We start from the raw sequence: 12,014 nt of genomic DNA, 5'->3' as shown, positions 1-12,014 counted from the left end.
TGTTTATGGACTACAATTGGCCATGCTGGCAGGGGCCGATGGGAATTGTAGTCCATGAACATCTGGAGAGCCACAGGTTGCAGACCCCTGACCTGGAATATTGTGTGCAGTTCTGGGCACTGCCATTCAAGAAGGATATCGACAAGCTGGAACAGGTCCAAAGGAGGGCAACCAAAATGGTAAAAAGTCTGGAATCCATGTAGCCAGAGGAACAGATAGGTAATAATTATTTTGTTTTTTAATATAGTTTTGATAGATATATAATGTTAGTTTAATTTAGGTTTGATTTTTATTTTTGTAAGGTTCTGTAACATTATTTAGGCATCTTTTTAAATTGGTTAGATTTTTTTTTTCAAGTCTGTATCAGGATAGAGGCTTAGTTTATGTTTTTACTGTATTGATAAATGATAAATATACACTGTTAGCTGCCCTGAGCTTGACTCATGCTGGAAAAGGGCAGAGTAGAAATAAGATAAAATAAACAAATAAATAAAATAACCAGTTATTTCGGTTTCCCTGAAAGGACGAGGGAACAGAAGAATAGCTGCCATGAAGGGATTTCTCTCGACACGCAGACATGAACATTAGAAGGCAGGAAGGATGACAATATCACAGTTTGACAACAGGCTTTCTAAGTCAACAGTGTGAACTCCCAGGGCAAGAAAGAGAGTCAAGAGCGGCACAAATGGTGAAATTATGTTACGCACAAAACAGGAATATTTTAATAAGGAAACAGAGCTACACATTTCCAGCCTTCATCTCCCAGCTGCCGGAGAGAAGACCCATGCTGTAAACACAGGAACAGGAGAGCCGCAGGCCAGGATCTTCCTTAGGGAGCCAAGGATGGTGTTTGGGCCAGAGAAACCAAGGAGAAGGGTATCCAGGAAGTGGGGGCCTCAGCTGACCAGACCTAAAGAGAAAGCAGAAGTTTAAAACCTCTGGGGAACTGCTGCCCACAAACCCCCCCTTTCACCAAGCTCACTGTGTTTGTGTTAAGTATCCTACTCATAGCGACCCTAAGAATCAATGTCCTCCAAAACTTGTTATCGTTAACAGCTTTGCTCTGTTCTTGCAAACTGAGGACCGTGGCTTCCTTTATAGAGTCCCTGTGTACATTCACTGTGTCGAAAGATAATTATTTAACATGTTCATGCATGAAATCTTGGTGACAAATGAAATTATTTATTTAACTCAAGCACACTGGTTACATTTCTGAGCCATCTGGCTATGAGTCATTAACAAAATAACTGACTTGCTGGATTAGACCATCAGGTGTGGTGTTCTGTTCCCAGCAGTAGCCAGCTGTCTCACCCAGAAATGCATAAGCAGAGAACAAATGGTTAGCATCTCACATTTCCACAGCAAATGATATTGTAGAGGTAGCCTGCCTCTGTATGTGGATGTTCATGTCCGAGATCGTCTGAGTTGGTGACCATCCTTGTAATTAGGCAATTGCTGCATAATCCTATTCCCTTAACCCCTTTTTATTTCCTCAACTCCCACCCATCCCAGGCCACATTCAAACACATCACCCTCCTCAAATATATTGAGTTTTTGTCCAAATGGGATCACCAGCACCATATCCCAGTGCACAGCCTGCAATGCTGAAGGGGTGGAACTCACCCAGATAGTCATCCATGAGTGATCCAATTGCAAACTGCAACAGAAAGAGTAGCAAAGATTAATCAACCTCTGGTACAGCTTCCTATAGGATCCCAATACTAACTCATATATAGGATCATAATATATTGCGGTTGTTTGAATGTTCCAGCAGAACTGGCTTTTTCCCCTCCAGCCTCTGTTTTCTGCCAATAAAAACTTTTAAACCTTCAAGTTGCAGAATCTGATTTAAGTCACAGATCTGGGACTTGACACATGCAACTCAAACCAGTGATCTATGTAGACCTGTGCAGAGTATGTCAGATGTTGGTTGCTCCTTAAAAGAGGTCTCAGGAAAGGGTCTTTGCTCTACCTGTGATCCTTTTATTTGGAAATTCCAGAAATCAGACTTGATTACAGCCTGACCCATCACAAGCAGGCTACAAATGGCCTTGCCTGAAGAACCAACCAAGCACATGGTTGCAGTGACAGAATACGAAGATACTTTCTTCTGGGTTATAGGATAAACACAGAATCAGTGAGATACTTCAAAAATGCACTTGACCGTCTTTTATTAAAAATGTCAACAGAAGCTCCTTTCATATACTCCAAGCAAAACGTTAAAAGTAAATCTCAGCAATGGCTCATGTCCAGAAGGTGCCAAAAATGATGCATCTTGAGAACTCCCCTTTGCTCCCAAGCAACACACCATGTTATTTCACATCAGAGGAACACAGCTGACCAGCAGAGGGTCAGACACTGCAACATGGGTTATGTAATTCCTTAGGTTGATTTTGAGATTAGGGGTAAGGTTCAGATGTAGAGTGTGAGAACAAGCACAGTGACAGGAACAGGATCTTTTCATTTGGGAAACCCATCAGCCTCTCCCCACTGAGTGAGGCTGTTTATGCCGCCAGCGAACCCCCACCCCCCACCCCCACACCACTCAAGGCAGCACAATATGAAAGGCTAGGTTGGCTGTGATTGCACACTGCAAAACATATAGTGCTGATAATGCTACACTGTGCAGCAATGGGAAGGACACAGAGGCAAGAGAGTAGCTCACGTCACTTGTGAAGAGTATCACCCCAGGTTTCCCATTCCACATACACTGCCCTCAGCCATCAAATGGTTATGCCTGCATATGCAAGTCAGCTGGATGTACCAGGAGCGAAGAGCAAGGAGAAACCTCCAACCCCCTCCCCCTCTTCCACATACAGACTCACAATATCGTTCTTGTCCACTCGGGTCCCCACAATCTTCAGTCGGATATTATTTTCTTCCTGGATGACTATGTCCTGGTGGAATGAAGGACACAGCAGTGCTCAAGAGTCGGGGATTGGTGAAAATATTTCTCTTTTAACATATAGGAAGCTGCCTAATACGGAGTCAAGAACATTGGTCTATCAAGATCAGTATTATCCGCTCTGACTGGCAGCAGTAATCCAGGGTCTCAGGCGGAGGTTTTTTACATCACTACTTACCTGGTCTTTTCAATTAGGGATATAGGGGATTGAACATGGGACCATGTGCACCACCATTGAGCTACAGCCTGGTCCCAAAGGTAGTAATATAATACTGCTACAGTGCCTCTCCAGGGACTGAGGCCTTTCATATTCATATTTGATTGTTTTATTGTAAGCTGCCTTGAGTCATAGAGATATGGCGGGGTATAAATGTAAAAAGGTAAATAAATAAGTAAAATAACCATTAGCCTGATCTTTTAGCTCAGGGGTCTGCAACCTGCGGCTCCCCAGATGTTCATGGACTACGATTCTCATCAGCCCCTACCACCATGTACATCTGGAGAGCCGCAGGTTGCAAACCCCTGTTTTAGCTGGAGATGCCAGGAATTGAACTGGGGACCTTCTGCATGCAAAGAAGCAGATGTTCTTCGATTGAGTCCCACACACACACCCTTCATACCCTACCTTTCAGTACAAGTTACCCACAAGGCAGCTTCCAGTAATACAAAATCTATCCTTTCCAAATGGAAAGTTTGAAGCATAATAAAAATCTCAAAAATAGTTAAATAACCAAGAGGCTGCCTTATCTTGAATGAGACCACCAGGGATTGAAAGATCAGTATTCACTCAGACTGGCAGTAGATTTCCACGATCTCAGGCAGATATCTTTCAGATCACCTAATGTCTCAGCTTTTTAAATGGAGATGCTGGGGACTGAACCTGGGACTTTCAGAATGCAAAACAGATGCTCTACCACTAAGCCACAGCCTGTCCCTCACGGAACACTCCAGTTATAGAATACTTGATCCTTTTAACTGGAGATGGCAGAGTCTGAACATGGGACCTTCTGCATGCCAAGCAGATGTTCTGCCACAGAGCCATGGGCCCTCCTCACTTTAAAAAACTACCATCGGCCTTGGATTAAGTCAACAATTTAGCAGAATAAATGGGTTGGAACAAACTTCCTGAAAGGCGAGGTTCAGTTATGCTTCATGGAGGAGAGCAGTCCATTATCATGGTGCTGCCACCCAAAAGGCCCTGCTGCCCCATCCAATTAGTAGGGCTTTCCAACTAATCTCAGAATGCAGGCAGGATCAACTCACAGGACAGTACATGGGAAATAATAATAACATCACATCTTGGATTTGTTCACATAAACCATGTCCTTTGAATCAATCAGTGCATGTGAAATCCTGATGCACTTCAGTTCCCTCACCTCTTTCTTTCTCTGCAGATGCTTCAGCTCACAGAACCAGAGAGGAGAAGGAAAGAGCACCACACACACACTTCCTTGAAATATGGACCAACTGCCCCACATTCTTGCTGTCTGACCACACTCACCTCGTCGACTGTCTTGTAGCAGGGAGGATTGGAATTGGGGTCAAATTCCATCTCGGAAGGAATGGACTGCAAAGAAAATTGGGAGCAAGCTTTAAATGATTTTGTGTGACTCCAATTTTGTCAACTGCTCTGAGTCTTTATTTAATAAACACAAAATAATCAGGGGACAAACATTTCTAAGGACACCAGGTTGGAAAAACAGAACGGGAGGAAGTAGCAGGAAGTCCTTCTCCCTTTGGTCATCCTGATGAGAATTTGGTCCTCTCAGCACTATAAACAGGAGCTCCTCGATGGGAGCTCACTGAACAAAATGGTGGCACATTCCCAAGGCAAAGTCAGGGGAGTTGGCTTATCTTACAGCATAGCGATGATAAGTTAACAGACCTTCCATATACAAGGAAAGTCTGAAGACCCATCACTGAGGGGAAACAGCAGGGAAGAGTTGCCCATGCATTGCAGGTGGACTTTTTGAGATACCTGGTTGTCCCCCGTTGAAAGCAAGATGTTGGAAGATACAAGTGTTTAAAAAAGAGTTTGGATTTATACACTGCTTTTGTCAACCATATGGAATCTCAAAGCAACTTACAAACTCCTTTCCTTCCTCTTCCCACAACAGGCACCTCGTGAGGTAGGAACGGCTGAGAGTGTTTGAAGAGAACTGTAACTAGCACAAGATCATCCAGAAGGCTTCATATGTAGGAAGGGCAGAACAAACCTGGTTGACTAGATTAGAGTCTGCTGTTCATGTGGAGGAGTGGGGAATCAAACCTGGTTCAGTAGATCAGAGTCCGCCACTCTTAACCACTACGCCATGCTAGCTCTGATCCACCAGGGCTTTTCTCATGATGAATGTCTCCAGGGTTCAACGAGTTCTCTCGCATGCACTTCAAATCCAGAACACACATGCCTGAATACTTACTTACTTAGACATAGGCCCCTTCCGTACATACAGAATAATGCACTTTCAATACACTTTGAAACTGCATTTTACTGTGTAGAATAGCAAAATTCAGTTGCAAACAACTGTGAAAGTGGATTGAAAGTACATTTTTCTGCATGTGTGGAAGGATCCTTAATTCCGCCTGTGCAGCTGGGCACACTGGGCAACAAGCGTTCTCAAAACATGCCTGAATCCCCCCCCCCACCCCACCCCCAATACTTACATGCCGTGAAATGAAGCAGGACATGGGTCCAATTTCAGTGAAGAGTCCAACCTGGGTGGGAAAAGAAGGACAACCCTAGCTAGAGACCCTCTGGTGAAAAAGCTCACTTCAAAAATAAAGTGTCTACAAAACAAAAAAGAACCAAGAGTCTATGAATGGGAGAGAGACCTTAATTGGGGGCAAAGAGGCTGGGTCTCCATGATGAACCAATGGGTTCACATTCAAAAGGCCCCAGAATCTTTCCAAGAGATCAGATACATTCATGGTGGAGGAGAGAGTCATCAGTAACCACTAGCCACGAAAGAAGGAAGGGATGTGCGTCTTATGGCTCAGTGGAAGAGTCTCTACTTTCCATGCAGAGGGGCCCAGGTCCAATCTGCAGTATTTCCAGTTCAAAGGACCAGACAGCAAGTGATGTGAAAGACCTCTTCCTGAAACCCTGGAAAGCCACCACCAGTCTGAGCAGATGATGCACACCTTGATGGACCAACAGTCCGATTTCACTGCTGCAGTTATGGTGGGGGCTGACAGGTGTACAAGCATGTTCATAAATACAACCCCTCCTCCTCCCTTCCCCAGGGTAGGTGGGCCTCAACCAGATAATAGGCCTCCTTCCCCTTCTTCCCCTTTCCAACCCCCCTGCACAGGGTGGGCGGGCCATGGGCAGACGACTGGCCCCTTCCTCTCTCCCTAACCCTCCCCTCCCCAATCCTTCTCCCAGGGTTGGTGGGCCACAACCAGATTACAGGCCCTCTCCCCTTCCTCCAAATCAGAACAGCGACAAATTTGTTCTGGGCAATAGGCAGAATTTGTTTACTCCCTTTAAAAAAGAAGCAGTTAATTGGTCTGAAAGGCAGATGAGAGCCAGGATAGCTAGCTGATATGTGATCCAGAGGTTTGCTGGCAAAGTGGGACTCAACCCTCAAAGACGTTTGACTCTGTACTGTCATTGTTCAGGCAGTAGACCAAGAGAATAGCCCCATGAAGGCCTTGGAGCAAGGGTCACAGGGGCTGATGGGAACTGTAGTCCATGAACATCTGGAGAGTCGCAGGTTGCAGACCCCTGCCCTGGAGGAAATGCAGGGAAAGGAAAACAACGACCATGGAAATAAGTGTGTAATGTAGGCAGTCTGGTTTTAAGCAATATTGTGAATGATGTCCACTACGTAGCCAGATCAGGAATGATCTTTAAAACAGTATCAGAAACAAAATCCAGGTAAGGCCACAATAGCCATTGTGATCAATGTGCCAAAATAGGCCTGGGAAGACCGGAACACGAATCCCAAATCTGCCACAAAACTCAGTGGGCAACTTTCGATGAGCCCTTCTCTCTCAGTCTAGCCTACCACAGGGTTGTTGTGATGACAAAACAGAGGAGGGACAAAATGGGACCAAGCTATGCAGACAGGTTCGGAAACGACAGGGTAAACACACTGCCCAGTTTCCCCTTTTACTGCCACCTTACCTTGTTAACCTGCGTGACAACAGCATCAACCACCTCTCCTTTGAAAGGCCTAAAGACAATGGCCTTGTATTTGACTGGATATAGCACAAAGCCCCGACCAGGTTGGATCACACCTGCACCAATGTTATCGATGGTCGTAACAGCAATGACAAAGCCGTACCTGGAAAGGAAAGGAACAGAATTCTTACCTCTCCAAAGCTATCAGGACACCACAATAATGCTCCCCTCTCATTCCTCCAGACCCAACACTGAAAAATGCAGCAACACTCTGCCCCACTCCAAGCAGGCATTTTCTGTGGCGGCCACTAAACTGCGGAACCAGTAGCCGAATTAGACAGGCCAAATTTGGAAGTTTGCCCCCATTCAGATGGTTATTTTTCTTTTGGAGGACAGCCTTTAAGTCAATGCATCTTTACCCCATAGTCCAAGTGATTATGTCCACAATTTACCTCATGAGAAGTATAAAGTTGGGCTGTCAGTCTTCATACAAAAACTGGCATCTCCCAAACTACCGATCTTGTGAGTGACTATCCTGTACACTCTTTTCCACAGCCCAGTGTTTACCTCACAAGGAACGTGACAGAAATTGGTTCCAGTTTGCAGAGATCACCACAGCGCACAGTTTACAATATCGGAGATTACCTATTGGCACCAGTTTTTTCAATACACTTTATGAGGTAAATATGAGACATTGGAAGGGGCAGAACAAGAGATACTGCCACATTAAGTGTCTAGGCGGCTTTTCTCAAGATGGGCAGAGTTGCACATTAATCTATTTCGTCTGAGGCAAATTATTTGAAACAGATTCTTGGGCAATGAGTTGTTACAGACTGCAGTTGGATTTTTCACTTCTTGTCTAAACCACTGTGATTTTAAATTGTGCCATGGATCTGCCCTCCCCCCAACATGGTCACACTTTCCCCTGGCGACTTCAGCAGAACAGTTCAATGTGGTCCAACACTTTGTGTGGAAAAGTGAATCTTCTAAATAAAGTATGCCCTCAAGTCTCCCTGATCTCCCCACCCCAAGCACCTACTTACTTTCCTGTGCAGGTTCCTTCCACCTCTGTGAACAGTTTCTGCTTCACTGTGTTGAGGAGATTGGGCCCAAAATAACGTGGATGTAACAGGATTTCATGTTCCAAGGAGATCTGAAGGCATAAAGAGGACAAAGGAAAATTTGTATACATTCTGTACATAATATTTATCGGTGGCTAATAACATGTTCTTTATTAAAGCAGAACTGCCTTAAATAAAATATAAAACACCCACAGTAGTAGCTAACAAATCAAGGAAGCTGGAAAACAACCTTTAAAGCTACCAGACATCACAAACTTTCAAATAAAGCCATTTTCATTTGATACCAAAATGGACAGAGTAGGTGATTTATGAACATTTCAAGGGAATATATCTAACAACCTGCATGACTCCACTAAGAGGGCCCTGCCTCCTGCCACCAACCCCCCCCCCCCCCACAAAACAAAATTTGTAAAGGCACAAAGCCATGCAGAACAGAATCTCTGATGATGAGCTCAGCAAGCAGGCAGGCTGATAAGAGTAGAAGTTGGATTTTCAAAAGATGCAGGAAAATATTAGACCAAGAGACAGAGAGAAGGTGGAGATGCCCGCTTTGTTTTTTCACTGTCCTATCACAGCAAGTTCATACGTGCTACCAAATGTGAAAGAACAGACAGAAAGTGATAGTGTGGCTATCTAAGGGAATAATGCAATCCAAGCCCCACAGCAGGATATCCAGGTTACTACAATACCTATATTTGGGGCTGCCTCTAAAGCAGTGGTTCTCAATCTTCCTAATGCTATGACCCCTTAATACAGTTCCTCATGTTGTGGTGTGTAGTCATCCCCGCAGGGTCGTCGCTAAGGAATAGGCGAGACGCGGAGGAGGTTTCATCTGGTGGAGAGCGTCAGCAACAGGAAGCGCGGGATTTCGTGATCCTGACAACTCTGCCCTGTGCTGGTCTCTGGCACCTTTTATTAGGGTTTCATTGTGGGCGTGTAAAGGAGGTGGGTAGGGAGATGAGCGGGAGACCGGGAGACCTGGAGATCATCATGTGATGCATGATCTCACCTGGCTACGTGCGGAGAGGAGCGTAAGCGTCTGAGCCTAATCCTCACCTGGGGGCAAGACCATTGTCCCTGCGCCCGGTGACTGAGCCAGACAGTTCATGACCCGTGACTCATAGGGGGATGAGGAGTGGGGGTAGCGGAAAGCGACTCAGCAAGGTCAGGAGGTCCGTTGAAGGCCCCAACGTTTCACCCCACGGTGCTGCTGGGTCAGCAGTGCATTACTACGGTGGTGACCCCCAACCCTAACATTTATCCATTTTACAGATGGAGAACACTGATGCAGAGAGTCTTAGGCGACCCGTGAAAGGGTCGTTCGACCCCCAGGTTGAGAACCACTGCTCTAAAGGGTGTTTGGAAGCTCCAGTTGTTCCACATAAATCATAAACTTCTTCACCCTTTTTCAAGATGGCTGCACTAGCTTCTGATTAACACTCAGGGGCCAGTCACAGTTTTGTTGACCTTTAAGATACCAAAACAGCAACCCTAAAAAGAGTTATACCCTTCTAAGCCCATCAACTTCAATCACATTAGAAGAGTGTAACTCTGCTTAGGATTGTATTGTAGATGGGTTGGCCCCTACATACATAAGTGACTTCTTACTGGGCCCTCCAGGTTTTGCAAACAGCAAAATGCTGGACAGAAAGTTTCTCACCTGGAACTAAGCACCCTGAAACTAACGGGGCATTAAAGTACCTTGACCTTTGGCTGCAGAATTGATCCAATTAAGTCCTAGATTGCATTGTTGAAGGCTTTTATGGCCAGAATCAACTGGCTGTTTTGTTTTCTGGGTTGTGCAGCCGTGGTCTGGTGATTTTTGCTTCTAACATTTCACCTACATCTATGGCTGGCATCACCAGAGGCATGACATGATAAGATGTGGTTCTCTCCATCTTCTTTCTGAAGATGCCTGCCATAGATGCCAGTGAAATATTAGGAGCAAAAACTACCAGACCACGGCCACACAGCCCAGCAAACCCACAAAAGCCAAGTCCTAGATTCTCTTTTTCTGGGGGACTGCACAAGCAGAGAAAAATTACACAAAAGTTCATTATCTAGAGATCCAACTCTATGCACATAATCACACAAGAGTCAGACCTGCTGAATGCAGTATGGATGCATAAGGAAGCCGTTTTATGCTAGGGTCAGCATTAGTCTCGTTCAAACCAGTAGTAGCTTTCCAGGGTCTCGTGCAAAGTGCTGCCTCTCTACACCTGCTACCTGATCCTTCTAATGAGAGAATATCTTGCATGCTAAGTTGCTGAGCCAGGGCTTGTCTCGTGATAGGTCCGTTGTTGCAAGAGTCTAAAGAAGAAAAAGAAGAGTTTGGATTTATACCCCCACCTTTCTCTCCTCCCAGGGCGAGACTCAAAGTGGCCTACAAACTCCCTTCCTTTCCTCTCCCCACAACAGACACCCCTGGTGAGGTAGGTGGGGCTGGAGAGAGTTCTGAAGAACCGTGACTAGCCCAAGGTCACCCAGCAGGAAATGTGGCAGGAGCGGGGAAATATATCTGAGCCCACCTCCACTCAGGTGGAGGAGTGGGGAATCAAACCCACCTCCAGATCAGAATCCATCTGCTCTTAACCACTTACACCACGCTGGCTCTCAAATTACTGCCTCTTGGGCCACCTAGGAAGCGCGCAAAGCTCATGGGATCAGATTTGTGTTCCAAACAAATAAATGGCTGTGGGCATACACAAGGAGTGGGCGCTAAAGCCAAAGCCTTCTCTTCTGCATCTCTCCAGTATCTGATAGAGACATCCCACTCCTAGACATGGAGGTTTTTCCCTTTTAGGAACCAAGTTGGACGATTACACTCTTTCCTTACCATGAAGCCGTCTACAGTTAGTAGTCATTACCTCATCTGGCAAATTAGATAAGTCTCCCGTTTTTCACCGGTTGTTTTTCGTAATGCCCTACACTAATATCCCCAGAGTAATGCGAGAGGAAGAACAGAAATCTGTTCCTTAATTTTGCTCACCATTGCCCCGTCCCCATCCGTAGCAGAATTAAAATGAGGAGAAGCGGGTGGGAAACCACAGGCAACCCCCACGCCTTTACATTACTCACGTGGTAAAACATCCTCTTCGTCTCTTTCCCCCTCTTTTCTTTCTAGACCGGAAGGAACGCTCAGACACTAGAGACAGGCTGTTGCATACCAGCTGCTTACCGATTGGCTGCTGTTGGCCCATAAGAACCCTACGGTTCTTTGAAGAAACACGCGCCGACCAATTGCAGTTGTCTGCATGCGCACGCGCTGTCGATGGTTAGAGAGAGCGTGTGGTAGTGGTCGGGAAAAGGTAATGGGGAGTGCTCTATAGAAATAAATATTCACTATGGTAAGCACAGCGGTATCTGTTACAGGATTGTCAACGAATCCAAAAACCATCTGGGCAGAGGTGGGATTTTAAGAGGGGGAGGGGGCGTGATTTTCAGGTCCTTTGGAAAAAAAGTTAGCAGCGTTTATCCAGCATTTTCTGATTCCTGTCTCTGGGTGGAATTGATCACTTTTGCTGTTGCGTTTAGTTCCCTGCCCAGAGAACTCTAGTTTAATTTAAAAATTTAATCTCTGGATGGGCAAATCATGGTTTTCTAGTAAATTTACGAATCGCTCCCTTCGTGATGTTCAAGTCAGGGGAGGAATGGGCTGTTGCAAACTGAACACAGCATAGGGCTCTAAGCGAACAGCCTTCCAAAAGTGTGAAGGGGGGGGGGCACGTGAAGGGTAGTGGCATAGTGGTTAGAGGGGTCTGACAAATGATAGGTCTGGATCCCCACTCTGGCATGGAAGCTTACTGGGTGTCCTTGGGCCAGTCACACACTTTCAGACTGATCTACTTCACAGGGTGGTTGTTCAGGCAAAATTGATGTTGTAAGCAGCATTGGGTATTCA

The 12,014-nt window shown here is 45.6% G+C and overlaps 1 protein-coding gene across 1 annotated transcript; it reads right to left on the bottom strand.

Moving 5' to 3' along the window:
• Positions 1–704: 704 nt before the first annotated feature.
• On the bottom strand, positions 705–11,303 carry POLR2G (RNA polymerase II subunit G). Its single transcript, XM_048512869.1, has 8 exons — positions 11,192–11,303; positions 8,075–8,184; positions 7,035–7,194; positions 5,570–5,620; positions 4,407–4,472; positions 2,826–2,897; positions 1,624–1,657; positions 705–910 (listed from the first exon to the last, which is right to left on the bottom strand). The coding sequence occupies exons 1-8, from the start codon at positions 11,201–11,203 to the stop codon at positions 897–899; spliced, it is 519 nt and encodes a 172-aa protein (XP_048368826.1). The 5' UTR covers positions 11,204–11,303; the 3' UTR covers positions 705–896.
• Between the last annotated feature and the right edge of the window lie 711 nt (positions 11,304–12,014).

Source organism: Sphaerodactylus townsendi, linkage group LG01 (genome assembly GCF_021028975.2).
Source record: "Sphaerodactylus townsendi isolate TG3544 linkage group LG01, MPM_Stown_v2.3, whole genome shotgun sequence".
Lineage (NCBI taxonomy): Eukaryota > Metazoa > Chordata > Lepidosauria > Squamata > Sphaerodactylidae > Sphaerodactylus > Sphaerodactylus townsendi.
The sequence above is the reverse complement of the archived record's forward strand: the minus strand, read 5'-3'. Positions and strand labels throughout refer to the sequence as shown.